We start from the raw sequence: 22348 nt of genomic DNA, 5'->3' as shown, positions 1-22348 counted from the left end.
TGTACAAGCAGATTCCCTCCAACCACATACATTTTGAAACCGATTTGTGAGAACACTTCACCATTATGGCTTTTTAGGTTGAAGAAAAATTACAACTTCCTGTCTGAAGACAAAAGTTCAAATGGAAAAAGAAATTTCAATGAACAACAAAATTCATAACACACGTAGATTGTTTAATATTGATTGTATTTCTTAATTTAAAGAAATTAACAATTCATTATGATCACACACACTTTCATATCACCAATAATGGGAACAAACAAAATGGTATTTTCATTAGCTATTGACACCCAAATATTTCCAATAGGTACCTGTTTTACACTTTGTGGTTTTCTATTAAAATTGGTGAAAAATTCTCTAGAATGTGAAGCTGATGACACGCGTCACTAGTGATGTTTTTATATGTTTTGTGCGAGTTTGCTCCCTTCTTGCTGCATTCGGTCTTCAAGTTTAAGGTGCTCTTACAAATATAAGTAACCAGTGAATTTTACAACCAAGATAATTGCTTTAAATTCTTAAATTAAAATTTCACTTAACCCAATTAAATTGCCATTAATTAAACTCATCTAATAAAGTGCTGCTTGTCAAGCTCATAATAATTTGGAGCAACATAGCCATCTCAAATCGGTTTACAATTTATTATCTGGTTATTGAGCCTTTAGCATTCAACCAATGTGTTTGTCAACTCCCTGGGGAGCATACAGCTGGAGCTGCCATTTCAGCGCTAAGAGCTTACACATGACATTTCTTGCACTGCCCTACGTATACCAACACAGGACTCCAACAAGCGACCCTTCGGTCATATAGCCGTGTCCCCTACAACTAGGACACTATACCTCTATTTGATCATTATTAACATGTCAAACGTGCTTCTGATACAATATTTGGTCAGGAACCCAAAAGAGCCATAACGGAGATTGTTTGTCTATTCAATTAAATTCAAATGAAATATTACTGTCTCATAAACTGGAGAAAAATACTTTAAAAAAGAGATTTTAATGAAGGAAATACATGAACCATGAAACATATTTCATAATTTCACATGATTATTGCATAGCCACAAGTATTGCAATCAAGAGATCATTAAAAAGGTCATAAAATAAATGTTTACAAACTTTTACTTGATGTTTATGTAAACGACTAATGCCTACATAACTAATAACATATAATGAACAACTAACAAGCCGATTACAATTTGTCAAGGATCAAATCATTTGAGGTTGACCTTCACTTGATTTCTCTACATGAGGGTGACAAGCTAAAGCAGTTCTACATATTAAGAGATGTCTGGCAAACAAACAAAACTTTCAGACATCAACAAAAACAATACGAACAAACAAGTCCTGATATTATTATCAAAAGACTAGGATTTGTTTTAAAATCCCTAATAATTAATCATCATCTTAAATTTATAGGACAAAAAGATAATTCACTAAAATAATCACTGGGAGAGGCAGCTAGGGCCAGCTTTGCAGCACTATTGTGGATTGGCATGTAAACAGGTATAGATATAGTATCACAGCACGGGAATACATCTACAAGCAACCATCTAGGTATAGTAACAATCTGGGTCACAGACGTCAGTTTAGTGACAATCTGGGGCTGACAGGGTCACAGACATCAGTTTAGTGACAATCTGGGGCTGACAGGGTCACAGACATCAGTTTAGTGACAATCTGGGGCTGACTGGGTCATGGACATCAGTTTAGTGACAATCTGGGGCTGACAGGGTCACAGACATCAGTTTAGTGACAATCTGGGGCTGACTGGGTCACGGACATCAGTTTAGTGACAATCTGGGGCTGACAGGGTCATCAGACATCAGTTTAGTGACAATCTGGGGCTGACTGGGTCACGGACATCAGTTTAGTGACAATCTGGGGCTGACTGGGTCACAGACATCAGTTTAGTGACAATCTGGGGCTGACTGGGTCACAGACATCAGTTTAGTGACAATCTGGGACTGACAGGGTCACGGACATCAGTTTAGTGACAATCTGGGGCTGACAGGTTCACGGACATCAGTTTTGTGACAATCTGGGGCTGACAGGGTCACAGACATCAGTTTAGTGACAATCTGGGACTGACAGGATCACAGACATCAATTTAGTGACAATCTGGGGCTGACTGGATCACAGACATCAGTTTAGTGACAATCTGGGGCTGACAGGGTCATCAGACATCAGTTAAGTGACAATCTGGGGCTGACAGGGTCACAGACATCAGTTTAGTGACAATCTGGGGCTGACAGGGTCACAGACATCAGTTTAGTGACAATCTGGGGCTGACAGGGTCACAGACATCAGTTTAGTGACAATCTGGGGCTGACTGGGTCACAGACATAAGTTTATAGTGAAAATCTGGGGCTGACTGGGTCACAGACATTAGTTTAGTGATAATCTGGGGCTGACTGGGTCACAGACATCAGTTTAGTGACAATCTGGGGCTGACTGGGTCACAGACACCTGGCTTACCAATATCAGCTGTAACAGGTCCTCCCTTAACAAGAGATCACAGAGGGATCCTTGCGCCCACCATTCAATGATATTTATTGATTTTCCTCTTTCCTCTACTTTTCCCTTCTTGACAAGGGGAACCTACATATGAAATCAACGAGATATCTAAAAAGAACTTTCTGTGAACAAAAAATATATTCATTTACAATGTATATATATATAAAAAAGCTTTCAACTATCAAAATCCAAGATAGCCGCCTGTTGACTAGTTTCGTTTTTTCGATGAGATTGAAAATGTAATGGGCACCAAAAATTACCAGGGACAAAGGAACACTTTCATAGGAATTCTGAGAAATGTCTGTTTAGAAATTCCCAGGAAAGAGCAATAACAAACTTCAATTTGTAGTAGAGACTAAGGGGAACAGACATACAAAATACAGTCTTAATACCAAATGGATCGATCAGTCCCAAATTCAGTATGTACAACTGAAGGAGACCAAAGGGAACATACATATGAAATTTGAGAAAAAGAGCCATAAAGATCCTGGTAAATAACAATAACAAAATCAAACTTTAAATGTAACAAGAGCTGTTGGAGAACAGCATAGCTCGTCTCGCAAATGTTTAAATGTCAATAAATAATTAAAATATATTAATTGCAATTTTCAAAACCATACCAATTAATATATATATATGCAAGTTATTTATTGACAAACATTCGGGAGACAAGCTATGCTGTTGTAAATTGAATAAATATATTAAATAATTGCTTTTAGACAAATTTCGTTAAATTTTTGATAAAAACTTATTTTAATGAGAGTTGTCTCCCTTGAAAAATGAGGAGCAGTATCAATTGTCTAATGTGAGCATTTTCACATTGTTTTTTTTCAGTTTCACTCCAAGAAGGGGTGGTGTATCTTTTGAGGGACTCATTTACCAAATATCAGCACACTAGTATAATAATAAAGTGATGTGTTAATAGCTTTCAACACTTACACAAAGATGTTTAAATATCTTCTTCTTTTTTTCCCCCCAATTTTTTTTTTTTTTTAGTTCTTCAGTTTAACTCCGAAAAGGGATAGTTAACCCCCCACAGGGACCCTAATACTATGTATTACTATGCCTTTCAACACCTGTCCAAAAACATGAAAAATCTTTTTTTTCCCCCAAAAAATCATTTAGTTTAACTCCAGCAGGATATAGTTTAACTCTAGAGGGACTCTACTGCCAAATATCAGCACCCTAGTACAATTATAAAGTGATGTATTAATACCTTTCAACACTTGCACCAAAAACTTAACGTAAAAAAATTTAGAAAATCATTTTCCCCCCCAAAAATCTTTTAGTTTGACTCCGGCAAGGGATAGTTTAACCCTCACAGGAACCATATTACCATAAATTACTATGCCTTTCAACACTTGCACCAAAAACGTAACATTTGAAAAACCAACGCCGACGCCAATGCCGGGGTGACAACATAAGCTCTTCCTTTTCTTTGAAGAGACGAGCTAAGAATTGACATTGACATTGGCTGTTTGCCATTTTGTTCTCTGATCAGTCTCAAAAATCATCATGCACAAATAAGGACAAAGTGTAACCTATCTAGGAAACTTCTTTGAGAAAGAGCGATAACAAACAAATACAAAATGACTGTCGGCCATTTTTTTTTTTTTTTTTTCCCCCGATCAGTCTCAAAATTCAATATGCACAATTAGAGACATCGGGGAACCTACATGAGAAATTTGAGAAAGATCCATAGGGAAATTTTTCTGAGAAATGGATAAAAAAAAAATTTCACACTTCAAAACGACTGTCGACAGCTATTTTTGTTTTCAGGTCGGTCTCGAGACCAAGGGGAATTAACCTACATATGAAAAAAGATCAATGAAAACCTTACTGAGAAATAGTGACGACAAGGATTGTTTACGGATGGACAGACCACAAGGATTGTTTACGGATGGACAGACCACAGATAAAAGATGATTTAATAGCCCACCATCATCAACAGCCTCCCCTCAAAATGTTAGAGTGCATCTACATAGGTTTTAAATTAATATTTCACTACAGCACAGTACTTACCCTGTAATAAATGAAAGAAAAATTGTAACTATCAAATACATGTATATATATGACATAACACCCAAACAAATGATTTAAATATTACCGGTAATGATAAATCAATAACTGTGATTCGATCTTGAAAATTATTACAAATAAATTAATTTTCAACACAAATGTAAAATATGACAAAATACATGTGAAGAATTGACATACAATATCAGAGGCAGATTTCCTTAGCAACCTGAAAGAGGTTCATCTTGTTTTCAGCCCTCAACATCCAACATGCTGCATTCGTCTGTCAAATTAATGGAGTTGTCTGACAAATTAATGGAGTTATCAGACAAATTAATGGCTTCAGCAGTCCTATCACTGGAGGTGCTTGTAACATTGAAGGAGTCCCTGGTCAAATTAATGGATTCCTTGGTCATGTTGCTTGAGTTCACATCACCGAAGGTGTAATCAGTCATGGAATTTGAGGACTCTGATGTTGTGTTTACAACATCATCTACATGACACCTTGAAACATAAAAAGAAGAAACAAATCAAGTTCATCTGTGCCCTTTCTTTCAATGCTCTTACAACATTTCTGAAAATGTAAGATATTTTATTTCTAGTCACTAATTTATAAGGTTAATATAAAAGTTCGATTCGGTCGGAATACTATTAAATTCACTACTGGTATATCTAAGAACAATAAAACTAGAACACGAATTACAGTCCCCACCATTTGTAAAGTTATAGACAAAGAATTCACAGACAAACACACTGAATGTTTGACAGACCTACCACATTCATTTAATTCAATGGTATACAATTTGGTATACACATTAAGGAATATCTCTAATTTTAGAAGGTGACATCAGAAGTTCAATGTAATTTAACCCATTTCTTAGGTAAGAAATTCCAGTTATAAGTATAGCGAAGGAGATCAGGCCAAACAATTTCTTGTCTTTGATGTTGGTCAAAGGTCAAAATGATGGATGGACAGACAAGGTGAAAATCTATAATCCCCCATTTACCAGTTGGGGACTAGGTCTACTGCTCCTTACATTTACTCTGCCCAGACATGTGTCTTTGCTCTATTGGCATATTTGTGCATAATTACATATATTCACATACTCTGTATTAAAAATTATATAATATATATATGTCACAATCATATGACATCACTGGGAGCCAACATCAGCCCCACTTGTAGCCTCCAGTGGGGTGTGGTCCAGTGGTACCATTTGTGGTCCTCTAGACATCATTTTTGTCTAGTAGAAAGGAGTTAAGACAAGATAGCATTACAGTGACAAGGCTTTGACAAGATATAGGTACACACACAGGTAAACACATACAAGTGATTCCCACAACCATTTCGGTACCAATTAGGTTTAAGAAAGGTTACCATAGCAACATGTTAAACAAACAGAACAAACACACATAGGTTGACTGGCAAGACACTATAGCACATCCACCTACCAGAGGGAGGGAAACAAATGAAAGTACATGTACTTGTATTGTTTTATTTTTCAAGTGTATTTGTGTTGTGATTGTCATAACTAAATTGTACCTGGCATTTGTATTTTTAATCACATACCTTGGTACTTAGGTACACACAACCTTTTGATTTCACAACAACTCAGTTAAAAGTTATTCCCAAAACTGTCAGAAACATTTTCTGATAAAAGGATTAGGTCTCCAAAAGTTTCATTTAATTCACTTCCACCAGTTACCAAAGTAGACACTATCAACAATTTTGGTGCCACGACCAGGATTGCACACCTTTCAGAACTGTTCAAGGGTTATAGTATTATGTACCTCTATCATTCACTGTATTTCACCTGGTTTGTTTGTACTATGCATTGACATGGCTTTCTGATATTTATTTATAAATCTATCTACAATTGTTCAGATTTGCCCATAATCAATACACATGTTACATTATGTTGTAATTTGCAATATGCATTCTTTTTCTGACAGTTTCTATTCTGATCCTGTGTTTCCTGATCTGACCCATGTCTTTTTGTTTTTCTCAGGAAGCCCATAAACTGGCTGGCCTGTGCTGTTGTGGTTGTGTCCTTCACTTCACCGATTCACTGATTGCTCTGTATGGCATGCAACAGGCTTCCCATATGTTGCTCAGTGAGGTAGTCACCAACTACAACAAGGAGACCCTGCCTCAAGAGGAACCTGGCTGTTCATGGGGTGATTAACCCAACAAAAAAACCTAATTTGATGGACACTTGGATCTTTTGACAAATCCAAAATAAGTGAAGAGCACAGTCTGAATAGCTGTTCTTATATCTGATTAAAATTATAAATATCAATTAAGCTTTTGCATGCATCAAAAGTTATTTCTTTAGAAGAGTTTGTATACAGATCTTTGACTTTATTTCAACAATGATTCTATGATCACATGAGAAACAACTATAAATGAATTATAAATGAATTCATGAATTTAAGGCCCAATTGCTAGGCTGATGACATCCTGGTGAATGATAGTGCTGGTCTCTTCATGTCCAGCAAGCATATGTATGGTAAAGGATGGGTAATCACAGTCATTTCTTAAAGTAATACTAATCAGAGACAAGTCTACAGAAGTCCAAACACCAACCCTGACAACAAGGGATATATGGCTCAACCATTTAAAACATTGTACCCAGGGGCAGTGCTGTGACAAAACGAAACAATCGCCAAAGACACCATTAGGAAAATTACCAAGGCCAAGTCGAAATGTGCAATACTTCTGGGAAAGAGATTTACGAATGAATTGATGATCTTCAGGCCAGAACTCGGTGACATATGAATAGATGAAGTTTCCCTTCAAGGAAAATCTTCCATATACAGAATGATAAGTGATTCGGTCAAAACAATATTAATTATTTTGAATATTAAGCATATACAGGTTGGATGAATGATAATGGTTTAATGCTATGCAAAGTGCAGGAAATCAACTATAATGGTACTCATATGACTTTTACAAATCTAGATTCCAGTACTCTGTTAGACCCTACATGAGAAATATGAGTCCTCTGTTAGACCCTACATGAGAAATATGAGTCCTCTGTTGGACTGTACATGAGAAATATGAGTCCTTTGTTAGACTGTACATGAGAAATATGAGTACTCTGTTGGACTGTACATGAGAAATAAGAGTACCCTGTTAGACTGTACATGAGAAATATGAGTCCCCTGTTAGACTGTACATGAGAAATATGAGTCCTCTATTGGACTCTACATGAGAAATATGAGTCCTCTGTTAGACTGTACATGAGAAATGTGAGTCCTCTGTTGGACTCTACATGAGAAATATGAGTACTCTGTTAGACTCTACATGAGAAATGTGAGTCCTCTGTTAGACTGTACATGAGAAATGTGAGTCCTCTGTTGGACTCTACATGAGAAATATGAGTACTCTGTTAGACTCTACATGAGAAATATGAGTACTCTGTTGGACTGTACATGAGAAATAAGAGTACTCTGTTAGACTGTACATGAGAAATATGAGTCCCCTGTTAGACTGTACATGAGAAATGTGAGTACTCTGTTAGACTCTACATGAGAAATATGAGTACTCTGTTAGACTCTACATGAGAAATATGAGTACTCTGTTAGACTCTACATGAGAAATATGAGTACTCTGTTAGACTGTACATGAGAAATAAGAGTACTCTGTTAGACTCTACATGAGAAATATGAGTACTCTGTTAGACTCTACATGAGAAATATGAGTACTCTGTAAGACTGTACATGAGAAATATGAGTCCTCTATTAGACTGTACATGAGAAATGTGAGTACTCTGTTAGACTGTACATGAGAAATATGAGTCCTCTGTTAGACTGTACATGAGAAATAAGAGTACTCTGTAAGACTGTACATGAGAAATATGAGTACTCTGGTGGACTGTACATGAGAAATGTGAGTCCTCTGTTAGACTGTACATGAGAAATATGAGTACTCTGTTAGACTGTACATGAGAAATATGAGTCCTCTGTTAGACCCTACATGAGAAATATGAGTCCTCTGTTAGACTGTACATGAGAAATATGAGTACTCTGTTAGACTGTATATGAGAAATATGAGTACTCTGTTAGACTGTACATGAGAAATATGAGTCCTTTATTGGACTGTACATGAGAAATGTGAGTACTCTGTTAGACTGTACATGAGAAATGTGAGTACTCTGTTAGACTGTACATGAGAAATATGAGTCCTCTGTTAGACTGTACATGAGAAATAAGAGTACTCTGTTGGAGTCTACATGAGAAATATGAGTACTCTGTTAGACTCTACATGAGAAATATGAGTACTCTGTTGGACTGTATATGAGAAATATGAGTCCTTTATTGGACTGTACATGAGAAATGTGAGTACTCTGTTAGACTGTACATGAGAAATGTGAGTACTCTGTTAGACTGTACATGAGAAATGTGAGTACTCTGTTAGACTGTACATGAGAAATATGAGTCCCCTGTTAGACTGTACATGAGAAATATGAGTACTCTGTTAGACTGTACATGAGAAATATGAGTACTCTGTTGGACTGTACATGAGAAATATGAGTCCCCTGTTAGACTGTACATGAGAAATATGAGTACTCTGTTAGACTGTACATGAGAAATATGAGTACTCTGTTGGACTGTACATGAGAAATATGAGTCCTCTGTTAGACTCTACATGAGAAATATGAGTCCTCTGTTAGACTCTACATGAGAAATATGAGTACTCTGTTAGACTCTACATGAGAAATATGAGTCCTCTGTTGGACTGTACATGAGAAATGTGAGTACTCTGTTAGACTCTACATGAGAAATATGAGTATTCTGTTAGACTCTACATGAGAAATATGAGTCCCCTGTTGGACTGTACATGAGAAATATGAGTACTCTGTTAGACTGTACATGAGAAATATGAGTTCTCTGTTAGACTGTACATGAGAAATATGAGTTCTCTGTTAGACTGTACATGAGAAATATGAGTACTCTATTGGACTCTACATGAGAAATATGAGTACTCTGTTAGACTCTACATGAGAAATATGAGTCCTCTGTTAGACTGTACATGAGAAATATGAGTACTCTGTTAGACTGTACATGAGAAATATGAGTCCTCTGTTAGACTGTACATGAGAAATATGAGTACTCTGTTAGACTGTACATGAGAAATATGAGTACTCTGTTAGACTGTACATGAGAAATAAGAGTACTCTGTTAGACTCTACATGAGAAATATGAGTCCTCTGTTAGACTGTACATGAGAAATATGAGTCCTCTGTTGGACTCTACATGAGAAATATGAGTACTCTGTTAGACTCTACATGAGAAATATGAGTCCTCTGTTGGACTCTACATGAGAAATATGAGTCCTCTGTTAGACTGTACATGAGAAACATGAGTCCTCTGTTAGACTGTACATGAGAAATAAGAGTACTCTGTTAGACTCTACATGAGAAATATGAGTCCTCTGTTGGACTCTACATGAGAAATATGAGTCCTCTGTTAGACTGTACATGAGAAATAAGAGTACTCTGTTAGACTCTACATGAGAAATATGAGTCCTCTGTTGGACTCTACATGAGAAATATGAGTCCTCTGTTAGACTGTACATGAGAAACATGAGTACTCTGTTAGACTGTACATGAGAAATAAGAGTACTCTGTTAGACTCTACATGAGAAATATGAGTCCTCTGTTGGACTCTACATGAGAAATATGAGTCCTCTGTTAGACTGTACATGAGAAACATGAGTCCTCTGTTAGACTGTACATGAGAAATATGAGTACTCTGTTAGACTGTACATGAGAAATAAGAGTACTCTGTTAGACTCTACATGAGAAATATGAGTCCTCTGTTAGACTCTACATGAGAAATATGAGTCCTCTGTTGGACTCTACATGAGAAATATGAGTCCTCTGTTAGACTGTACATGAGAAACATGAGTCCTCTGTTAGACTGTACATGAGAAATAAGAGTACTCTGTTAGACTCTACATGAGAAATATGAGTCCTCTGTTGGACTCTACATGAGAAATATGAGTCCTCTGTTAGACTGTACATGAGAAACATGAGTCCTCTGTTAGACTGTACATGAGAAATATGAGTACTCTGTTAGACTGTACATGAGAAATAAGAGTACTCTGTTAGACTCTACATGAGAAATATGAGTCCTCTGTTAGACTCTACATGAGAAATATGAGTCCTCTGTTGGACTCTACATGAGAAATATGAGTCCTCTGTTAGACTGTACATGAGAAACATGAGTCCTCTGTTAGACTGTACATGAGAAATATGAGTCCTCTGTTGGACTCTACATGAGAAATATGAGTACTCTGTTAGACTCTACATGAGAAATATGAGTCCTATGTTAGACTCTACATGATAAATATGAGTCCTCTGTTAGACTGTACATGAGAAATATGAGTTCTCTTTTAGACCTTACATGAGAAATATGAGTACTCTGTTAGACTGTACATGAGAAATATGAGTCCCCTGTTGGACTGTACATGAGAAATATGAGTCCTCTGTTGGACTGTACATGAGAAATATGAGTACTCTGTTAGACTGTACATGAGAAATATGAGTACTCTGTTAGACTGTACATGAGAAATATGAGTACTCTGTTAGACTGTACATGAGAAATATGAGAACTCTGTTGGACTGTACATGAGAAATATGAGTACCCTGTTAGACTCTACATGAGAAATATGAGTCCTCTGTTAGACTGTACATGAGAAATATGAGTCCCCTGTTGGACTGTACATGAGAAATATAAGTCCTCTGTTAGACTCTACATGACAAATATGAGTCCTTTGTTAGACTCTACATGAGAAATATGAGTCCTCTATTGGACTGTACATGAGAAATATGAGTACTCTGTTAGACCTTACATGAGAAATATGAGTCCTCTATTGGACTCTACATGAGAAATATGAGTACTCTGTTAGACTGTACATGAGAAATATGAGTACTCTGTTGGACTGTACATGAGAAATATGAGTCCTCTGTTAGACCCTACATGAGAAATATGAGTCCTCTGTTAGACTGTTCATGAGAAATATGAGTACTCTGTTAGACTGTATATGAGAAATATGAGTACTCTGTTAGACTGTACATGAGATATATGAGTCCTCTGTTGGACTGTACATGAGAAATATGAGTACTCTGTTAGACTCTACATGAGAAATATGAGTACTCTGTTAGACTGTACATGAGAAATATGAGTACTCTGTTGGACTGTACATGAGAAATATGAGTCCTCTGTTAGACTGTACATGAGAAATATGAGTCCCCTGTTGGACTGTACATGAGAAATGTGAGTACTCTGTTAGACTGTACATGAGAAATATGAGTCCTCTGTTGGACTCTACATGAGAAATATGAGTCCTCTGTTAGACTGTACATGAGAAATATGAGTACTCTGTTAGACTGTACATGAGATATATGAGTCCTCTGTTAGACCCTACATGAGAAATATGAGTCCTCTGTTGGACTGTACATGAGAAATATGAGTTCTCTTTTAGACCTTACATGAGAAATATGAGTACTCTGTTAGACTGTACATGAGAAATATGAGTCCTCTGTTAGACTGTACATGAGAAATGTGAGTACTCTGTTAGACTCTACATGAGATATATGAGTCCTCTGTTAGACCCTACATGAGAAATATGAGTCCTCTGTTGGACTGTACATGAGAAATATGAGTACTCTGTTAGACTGTACATGAGAAATATGAGTACTCTGTTGGACTGTACATGAGAAATATGAGTACTCTGTTAGACTCTACATGAGAAATATGAGTACTCTGTTAGACTGTACATGAGAAATATGAGTACTCTGTTGGACTGTACATGAGAAATATGAGTCCTCTGTTAGACCCTACATGAGAAATATGAGTCCTCTGTTAGACTGTACATGAGAAATATGAGTACTCTGTTAGACTCTACATGAGAAATATGAGTCCTCTGTTGGACTGTACATGAGAAATATGAGTACTCTGTTAGACTGTACATGAGATATATGAGTACTCTGTTAGACTCTACATGAGAAATATGAGTCCTCTGTTAGACTGTACATGAGAAATATGAGTACTCTGTTAGACTCTACATGAGATATATGAGTCCTCTGTTAGACTCTACATGAGAAATATGAGAACTCTGTTGGACTGTACATGAGAAATATGAGTACTCTGTTAGACTCTACATGAGAAATATGAGAACTCTGTTAGACTCTACATGAGAAATATGAGTCCTCTGTTAGACTGTACATGAGAAATATGAGTCCCCTGTTAGACTGTACATGAGAAATATGAGTCCCCTGTTAGACTCTACATGAGAAATATGAGTACTCTGTTAGACTCTACATGAGAAATATGAGTACTCTGTTAGACTCTACATGAGAAATATGAGTACTCTGTTAGACTGTACATGAGAAATATGAGTTCTCTGTTGGACTGTACATGAGAAATATGAGTACTCTGTTAGACCTTACATGAGAAATATGAGTACTCTGTTAGACTGTAAATGAGAAATATGAGTCCTCTGTTAGACTCTACATGAGAAATATGAGTCCTCTGATGGACTCTACATGAGAAATGTGAGTCCTCTGTTAGACTGTACATGAGAAATGTGAGTCCTCTGATGGACTCTACATGAGAAATGTGAGTCCTCTGTTAGACTCTACATGAGAAATATGAGTCCTCTGATGGACTCTACATGAGAAATGTGAGTCCTCTGTTAGACTCTACATGAGAAATATGAGTCCTCTGATGGACTCTACATGAGAAATGTGAGTCCTCTGTTGGACTGTACATGAGAAATATGAGTACTCTGTTGGACTGTACATGAGAAATATGAGTACTCTATTGGACTCTACATGAGAAATATGAGTCCTCTGATGGACTCTACATGAGAAATGTGAGTACTCTGTTAGACTGTACATGAGAAATGTGAGTACTCTGTTAGACTGTACATGAGAAATATGAGTACTCTGTTAGACTCTACATGAGAAATATGAGTCCTCTGTTAGACTGTACATGAGATATATGAGTACTCTATTGGACTCTACATGAGAAATATGAGTACTCTGTTGGACTGTACATGAGAAATATGAGTACTCTATTGGACTCTACATGAGAAATATGAGTACTCTGTTAGACTCTACATGAGAAAGCTCTTTCTTGTTGTTCTTGGGGAAAATCAATTAACAAACTATAAATATTAATATAAGATGGCCACTTTATATCTTATCAAACTTTCTGGTCAGCCTCAAAATCAGGCTTGGAGAAGTGCATGTAACAACCACAGATAATCTATCATATGAAAAGACTGAAATCAAGAGTGGAACCATTTATGTTCCCACTTATCAGTATAAAAATTAAGAGGACAATTAAGTGAATTAGAGTCCTCCTTCAAAATTATATGCCAAACATAAACTTTTTTCTTTGATGTAGGTCAGGGGTCAAAATGAAGGTCAGAGTGACCAAAGTATGAAGCCATAGTAAAAATTCTAGAAATGGAGCCTGGACAAAAGAATTTCTTTGATATAAACTTTTGCTTAGGTTAATGTGACCTACTTTAGGTGTATGACACACACCTCACTTAGATGTCGCAAGTATGAGGAAAAACTTCAGGTCTGAGGGACAAAACACTGGTAGTCCCCCATCCCAGTTTTGTTGGGGACTAAATGTACAATTACTCGAAACCGGTGAGCTAAAAATGATCTATTTGGTACTGTCTGAGATATAACAATTTTTTGCTTTATGATGACTGTGCCATTATGAAAGTATATATTGCTCTCTGTTGCTATAATTCTTGATAACAGGATGGTCAAGATGGCAGCCATGGTGGGCAGCTTGCATGTGACACAGGTCTGAATTTCAGTCAGGGCCATTTGTAGACTAGATACAACTGATGTTATGTCTAAATATGACATTCTGTTTCATATAAATATGACAAATAAGTCTTAAATTGAGTTCTGTAGCATCAATCTATGGCCCATGTAAACTCATTGGTGAAGTCTTCAGTAAAGATCAGTAAGGACCAACTGTGGCCCATATAAACTCATTGGTGAAGCCTTCAGTAGAGTTCAGTAAGGACCAACTGTGGCCCATATAAACTCATTGGTGAAGTCTTCAGTAAAGATCAGTAAGGACCAACTGTGGCCCATATAAACTCATTGGTGAAGTCTTCAGTAGAGTTCAGTAAGGACCAACTGTGGCCCATATAAACTCATTGGTGAAGTCTTCAGTAGAGATCAGTAAGGACCAACTGTGGCCCATATAAACTCATAGGTGAAGTCTTCAGTAGAGTTCAGTAAGGACCAACTGTGGCCCATATAAACTCATTGGTGAAGTCTTCAGTAAAGATCAGTAAGGACCAACTGTGGCCCATATAAACTCATTGGTGAAGTCTTCAGTAGAGATAAACTCATTGGTGAAGTCTTCAGTAGAGTTCAGTAAGGACCAACTGTGGCCCATATAAACTCATTGGTGAAGTCTTCAGTAGAGTTCAGTAAGGACCAACTGTGGCCCATATAAACTCATTGGTGAAGTCTTCAGTAGAGTTCAGTAAGGACCAACTGTGGCCCATATAAACTCATTGGTGAAGTCTTCAGTAGAGATCAGTAAGGACCAACTGTGGCCCATATAAACTCATAGGTGAAGTCTTCAGTAGAGTTCAGTAAGGATCAACTGTGGCCCATATAAACTCATTGGTGAAGTCTTCAGTAGAGTTCAGTAAGGACCAACTGTGGCCCATGTAAACTCATTGGTGAAGTCTTCAGTAGAGATAAACTTATTCGTGAAGTCTTCAGTAGAGATAAACTCATTGGTGAAGTCTTCAGTAGAGATAAACTCATTGGTGAATTCTTCAGTAGAGTTCAGTAAGGACCATCTGTGGCCCATATAAACTCATTGGTGAAGCCTTCAGTAGAGATAAACTCATTGGTGAAGCCTTCAGTAGAGTTCAGTAAGGACCATCTGTGGCCCACTCATTGGTGAAGCCTTCAGTAGAGTTCCTGTCTTTGTTCCATCATTGATTCAGAAGGAGTATAGTGGTATAGATTTTAGATTATTTCTCCAGCGGAAGTGGGTTCCTCTAGTTGTTCAGTGTAAACTCCTTGCTGATTGGCGAGAGATCATTAAACAATGCTAGATGTTATCTACAAGTTACAATTGAGCTTGACTTAATTGATACCTTTGTGTCCATTTTATTACCTATTGATTTTAATTGATTTAGTTTGCTGTCGGATCTGTCCTGAATCTTACCTTTAAGACACCCAATTAAAGCCTGTCTATGTTTTAGCTTATAAATATTAAACTTTAATAAGTAAGACTTTGTAATCCCTTTTGGGTTTATCTTCATTTAATTTTAGTCAATGCTCAGTTACGTCAACAATTCACAAGTAAAGTATGTAACAATCATTTAAACATAGAACATGAACCAATCCTGCATGCACCAAGTTACATCCCTGGATGATAAAGAGAAAAGCATGGGTTTGTTTATCCAATGACGAGAAATTTCAAAGCCATTTCATGGTGGCTTTAAACATTTGTACTATCGTGTGTTGACTCTGTAAGTTGTAGATGATGTTGTGATTTTACCCAATCCTTCGCAGCAGCGACCAGTATGTCTGATTGACTTTGGGATTCTGATGTATGGATTTGATTGTCAGTCCCCAGTTTGTGCATGCATGCATGACATATTTTCTGTGGCTCATTTACATATAGAGATTGGAGTACCACATTTGAGATCCCCATAATCAGTTGTTTCTCTGTTCTAATTAGAATTATAAAGTAATACCGTATTGAATCTCATATCATAAGGGTGTATTTTCCATCATTCAAGTTATTTTTTGTAATTTTGACATCATTCATATGTTATAGAGAGGCTTTAAATCCAAACCTTAACATACAATTACTCTCTTCTGGGAAACATTTTGTGCAGTAGTTAATTTAACAACACACTCAGCAGCAGAGTCAATAGGGTGCTTTAGTGAAAAGAAAGGACAAATGACTGAATGAAATAAAAAGATGAGATAATGAAGGACACTTTATCAAGCAGAGGTGGCCATAGGGCCCCAACCTACACCTTCCAGAATTTGTTGTGAGTAATTAGCAATGAACTTGAATTAAATAAGTAATTTTTAAAAAATGGGACAGAGTTTAGTATAAGGTGCATGGTTATATAAGGTAAAGCTTTTCTTCTCACTTTATAAGTTTACTCACTTCCTCAACGTTGGTCTAGTTTTTGTGGTGATCGTGAGTGACCAATGCGGGAGGGTCCTAGTGACCACAATGACCTATTGGTAGTGGGTGAGCAGCCAAGCACAGGTTTGAGTGATTGAGTGATAAAGTGGTTGTAGTGGCATGGTATCCTCTCAGATGGCAAAGAGTAAGCCTGAGTGATCTCCCCTGAGTAGATGATGGCACTCTTTCTAGCAAGATTTATCTCCCTTTACATTCTGGTACTGAGCTCAGCTGTTTAATTACTATTGAGTAGGTGTCATATTTTAGTTGGTGGTGTTGCTTTCCTTTTGTGTAGTTGGTGTACATGGAGCTGTTGTTACATCTCTTTTTAGTAGTTGCAGTTTGAGTAGTTGAGAGATGCTCTTGTCATTTCTTCCTTTCAAGAGGCTGGTAGTTTGTGTTTTATCAAGATTTTCTTTTCCATGGTATGTCACTAGATGTTGACAACACAAAACATTGACGTGAGGGGAGTGGCATGGGAATTTAAAACAAAGGTAGATCACACTAGCCTTCCCACACCATATCTCTAAAGTATCAGTCATTAAAGCATAATCATACAAGCAACTCTTATTCCAGAAAGGTTTATAAAGAGATGTGACCAGTAATTACGTAGTGGCTGTCCGACAGTAGCTACCATTTATTTCCCTTGTAACTGCACCACATAGTGCATCATATCAGAAATATAAACACATCAATTACACCACAATGTCAATTTTCTTTCCTTTTTTTTTTTGGACAAATATAGCACAGGAATTTAAGATGAGAAAAACAAAAGCAGTTTTGATCATGCTGCAACAGTATCCTCAGCTAATACTAACCATACATCGATATCAACCTCTCTATGCGGACACCTACACCTGATCTTCATGTAACTATATACTACTAATACTGACACAGGCAACATATTCTAATACCCTACACATCTCATAGACAGGTTTGGCATCCAATCATGAGTGTCACTATCACCAAATATTTACCTGTCATCACTGTCATACCTGGGGTCCACTGGTGGTACACTGTGCCTGTAACATAGATTGTCAAAATATACATGGGTTATCTCCCTTATACCTCTTATATGTAAATCACTAGGGATATAAAATGATGACATGAGTTATCTCCCTTACACCATAGAATGATGACATAAATTATCTCCCTTACTATAACCTGATCACACAAGTTATCCCCCTTATACCATAGAATGATGATATGAGTTATCTCCCTTACACTTGTAACTTGTAAATAAATCACTAGCTGTATAAACTGATTACATGACTAAACAACACAAAACCAAACTTTACATAAGTCATAGCTAATTATGGTGAAAACAACTTTACATTGATATACATTAGTTATTTGGCCCCAAACACCTACCAGCCCCCAATGTGGCAGGGCCAGGCCATCCATTTAATTTTTCACACCATCAAGTTTCTTTCAAACACTTATACTCAAGAACAAATTAAAATGGACAAAGCAATTTTTTCCAACAGAAAAAAAATGTTATAATATCTAACACTATTCCCGGGTTTGTGACCCTGTCTCTGTCCCTTGGTAGTTTGTCCAGATCTTTGTTTTATACAAAGCAAACATGCTGTAGATCAAAGCTCAGAATCCCTAGACAAAAAACCAGGGATTCTAGAGGTTCACTTCTATCCACTTATTGGGCGCAGGCCTAGGCCTGCTTAACACTCAGGCAGAACTTTTGTTGATATAAAGTCTCTTTGTCCCATGGATGATACAGCCCAAATTTCATTGCAATTCCTTTATTTTTGAACATTTAACAAGTAAGGCATTTAAATGTTTGAAGCCCTATTTCTCCTATTATTTGCTATAACATTGAAATAGTTTTGATCAATGCAATCAATAGCAAATGTCATATTGACTACTTACCATATATAAGCTGGCTGTTATGTCAAACGTAAGTGTGTACATGAATATAAATACAATGTAACATGGCCAATAGTTTAATCTTCTTACTTTAATTGGTCATTACATGTCTGGAGTCCCAAGGTGTCCGAACTTTCATCATGTATCAGGCCTCTTTCATATGAAGGCTTCTCCAGATTGTCATCTGAAAATTGCTTTAAAGTGACAGGAGACAATGACCTTGACCTTGATTCTGACCCTGAGAAGGGGTCAGTTTGACTGCTTTCTAGGAGTAATCTCTGCTGACTAGAGTTGGGTGATAGTTGGTCCACCTTTGGTGATGTCTGTGGTGACATTTCGTTGCGATGCGGTTCCCTTGGTGATGACGACTGGTCTTCAGAGGACTTTGGTGATGTCTGTGGTGACATTTCGTTGCGATGCGGTTCCCTTGGTGACGACGACTGGTCTTCAGAGGACTTTGGGGTTGTCTGTGGTGACATTTCGTCTCGATGCAGGTTCCCTTGGTGACGACGACTGGTCTTCAGAGGACTTTGGTGATGTCTGTGGTGACATTTCATTCTGAGGTAATGGTGATGCGGACTGGTCCTCGGAGATCAATATACTATCAGCCAGGTCCTCAGACTTCCGTGGTAATGATGGCGATCTGGGGTATTCCACCTTTGGTGATGTGGACTGGTCCTCGGAGATCAATATACTATCAGCCAGGTCCTCAGACTTCCGTGGTAATGATGGAGATCTGGGGTATTCCACCTTTGGTGATGCGGACTGGTCCTCGGAGATCAATATACTATCAGCCAGGTCCTCAGACTTCCGTGGTAATGATGGCGACCTAGAGCATCTCTCTTTGTGGTTACTTTCTTGTGACTTTGAAGAGTTTTGTCGAGATATAGACTTGCTCTTTACAGCCTGTCCAGGGGACTTGGATTTTGAACGTGTTTCTTGTCTAGACCTGGATCTTGACCTGGACCTACAAATAATGAGTATATGGCTTCAACAAGGAATCACCATCAAATCATCTCTATATGTTTTCATTCAAATGTCACAATTTCACAAAGAAGAGAGTATCAACTGACATGTGATAATAATATATTAACTCATACACCCACCATTCTACAGGACTGTAATTATCAACATCTACAAACATTATTATTGAAGATATGCATAATTGTTAAACACCTATTTACAACACCTAAGAAAGCTAACAAAAGGCCTACATCATACATTCATGTGTGATATGAATGCTTTATTTACTATATTCAGTCGGGTGATATTGTAACTAGTCCTTGAAACTGAAAAACAAATACAGACTGTTTAATGGATTTATAACACACATAACACTCCAAATTTAAAATACAAATTTGAAGTCTGACCTTGACCTTTGATCTGGAGATTTTATTTTAACTGCAGTCACATGAATTTCCCTGTTCAAATCTGAACAGTTTTTTTCCAGAATGTCATATCACTATCTACCAGTCAAGTGAAACAATTTTTACCTGTGTAGTCTGTGATCTGTAAGTGACAGTGGAAGTATTAATCATTTAACTTAGGGTTAGGAGTCTGAATCTCGTCCAGGGTATTTAGGTTTAAATAACTATCATCAAACTGTGTCTGAAGATCAGTGATCTGCATTTGGACGGACAGATATAAATACAACATACAAATATGAATACAACATACAGACAACATATAGACATACAAACATACATAGACAACATAGACAACATACATACAGACATAAATACAAACATACAGACAGACAACGTACAGACAACATACAGACAGACAACATACAGACAACATACAGATAAACATACAGACAACATAGACAACATACAGACAACATACATACAAACATACAGACAACATACAGACAGACATAAATACAAACATACAGACAGACAACGTACAGACAACATACAGACAACATACAGACAGACAACATACAGACAACATACAGATAACATACAGACAACATACATACAAACATACAGACAACATACAGACAACATACAGACAGACAGACATACATAGACAGAAGACAGACATACAGACAGACAGACAACATACATACAGACAGACAACATACAGACAACATACAGACAGACAGACATACATACAGACAGAAGACAGACATACAGACAGACAACATACAGACAACATACAGACAGACAACATACAGACATACAGACAGACAATGTACAGACAACATACAGACAACATACAGACAAATATACATACAAACAACATACAGACAACATACAGACAGACAACATACAGACAACATACAGACAACATACAGACAGACAACAAACATAAAATACCTTACAAATAGATAGACAATACACACCTGTGATATAGATGTTACTTACCTTACACAGTGTTTCTTTCTATCCCTGGGGGAGGAACTTGACCTCCTGCTTTTCTTTCTTTTGTGAGACCTTGATGTTGAACTAGACCTTGACCTTGACCTTGTATATGACCTTGATCTGTAAGGACAGAAGACAACTTTACTTTTGATGATTTTTGCTCTTTATTGATTTGTCAACAATATTTCAGTATTACATAAGTTAAAGTCATTCAAATACAAACTAATTTTTACTGTTCTCAACTTTGTCTACTAAAGGAACTCACTGCCAATATGAAATTAATATCCAATTTCCCAGTTTTTTCTGTCAGAGTAGTTCACTTTCTTGTTTGCCTATCAAAAGCAATTACTTTTATAGTATATCTTTTATGAAAACAAAAGAAAAGATATATAGACTTTGCACACGTCTTAGTATGAAGTGCCTAATGGTACACTTGTAAACAAAAGTCTGGGTATTGATATCTTTACTGAATTACATTAGACTTGTAAACAAAAGTCTGGGTATTGATATCTTTACTGAATTACATTAGACTTGTAAAGAAAAGTCTGGGTATTGATATCTTTACTGAATTACATTAGACTTGTAAAGAAAAGTCTGGGTATTGATATCTTTACTGAATTACATTAGACTTGTAAAGAAAAGTCTGGGTATTGATATCTTTACTGAATTACAATAGACTTGTAAACAAAAGTCTGGGTATTGATATCTTTACTGAATTACAATTAGACTTGTAAAGAAAAGTCTGGGTATTGATATCTTTACTGAATTACAATTAGACTTGTAAACAAAAGTCTGGGTATTGATATCTTTACTGAATTACATTAGACTTGTAAAGAAAAGTCTGGGTATTGATATCTTTACTGAATTACATTAGACTTGTAAACAAAAGTCTGGGTATTGATATCTTTACTGAATTACAATAGACTTGTAAACAAAAGTCTGGGTATTGATATCTTTACTGAATTACAATAGACTTGTAAACAAAAGTCTGGGTATTGATATCTTTACTGAATTACAATAGACTTGTAAACAAAAGTCTGGGTATTGATATCTTTACTGAATTACAATGATTTCTTTGTTTGATCTGATGGGCTGATGGATTGAGGTAGTCTTAAGTAATTAAATTTTAAGATTTTTACAGAAAGCAGGCTAAACTCCTGATTGTTTCATTAACCTAGGTCACCTTATAACATTCCACTGATCTTATTCTCATGCCTGCTATGAATGGGATCCTGTATAACATCTATAGTACGTAATCAGAGTTACCGAGATTGGACAATGACCCAATACTGTTTGGAGTGTATACAAATTGTAGGATATAAAATCTATAGTTATTTCATGCTTGTAGTTTCC

At 36.7% G+C, this 22348-nt stretch overlaps 1 protein-coding gene across 2 annotated transcripts in view; it reads right to left on the bottom strand.

The window, feature by feature from the left end:
- Positions 1–3474: 3474 nt before the first annotated feature.
- Positions 3475–22348, bottom strand: part of LOC117329861 (serine/arginine-rich splicing factor 7-like) — a 52390-nt gene continuing 33516 nt past the window's right edge. The window contains exons 7-11 of one of the 2 annotated variants that reach the window (XM_033888061.1): positions 20999–21115; positions 18720–19596; positions 17723–17767; positions 16725–17178; positions 3475–5033 (exon numbers count right to left, since the gene is read on the bottom strand). In XM_033888061.1, the coding sequence (XP_033743952.1) occupies positions 19077–19596; positions 20999–21115 (637 nt within the window). In that variant the 3' untranslated portion in view covers positions 3475–5033; positions 16725–17178; positions 17723–17767; positions 18720–19076. The remainder of the gene's footprint in view (positions 5034–16724; positions 17179–17722; positions 17768–18719; positions 19597–20998; positions 21116–22348) is intronic. The other variant, XM_033888052.1, reaches the window with a different exon arrangement.

The sequence above is a fragment of the Pecten maximus genome, chromosome 1 (assembly GCF_902652985.1).
Source record: "Pecten maximus chromosome 1, xPecMax1.1, whole genome shotgun sequence".
NCBI lineage: Eukaryota > Metazoa > Mollusca > Bivalvia > Pectinida > Pectinidae > Pecten > Pecten maximus.
The sequence above is the reverse complement of the archived record's forward strand: the minus strand, read 5'-3'. Positions and strand labels throughout refer to the sequence as shown.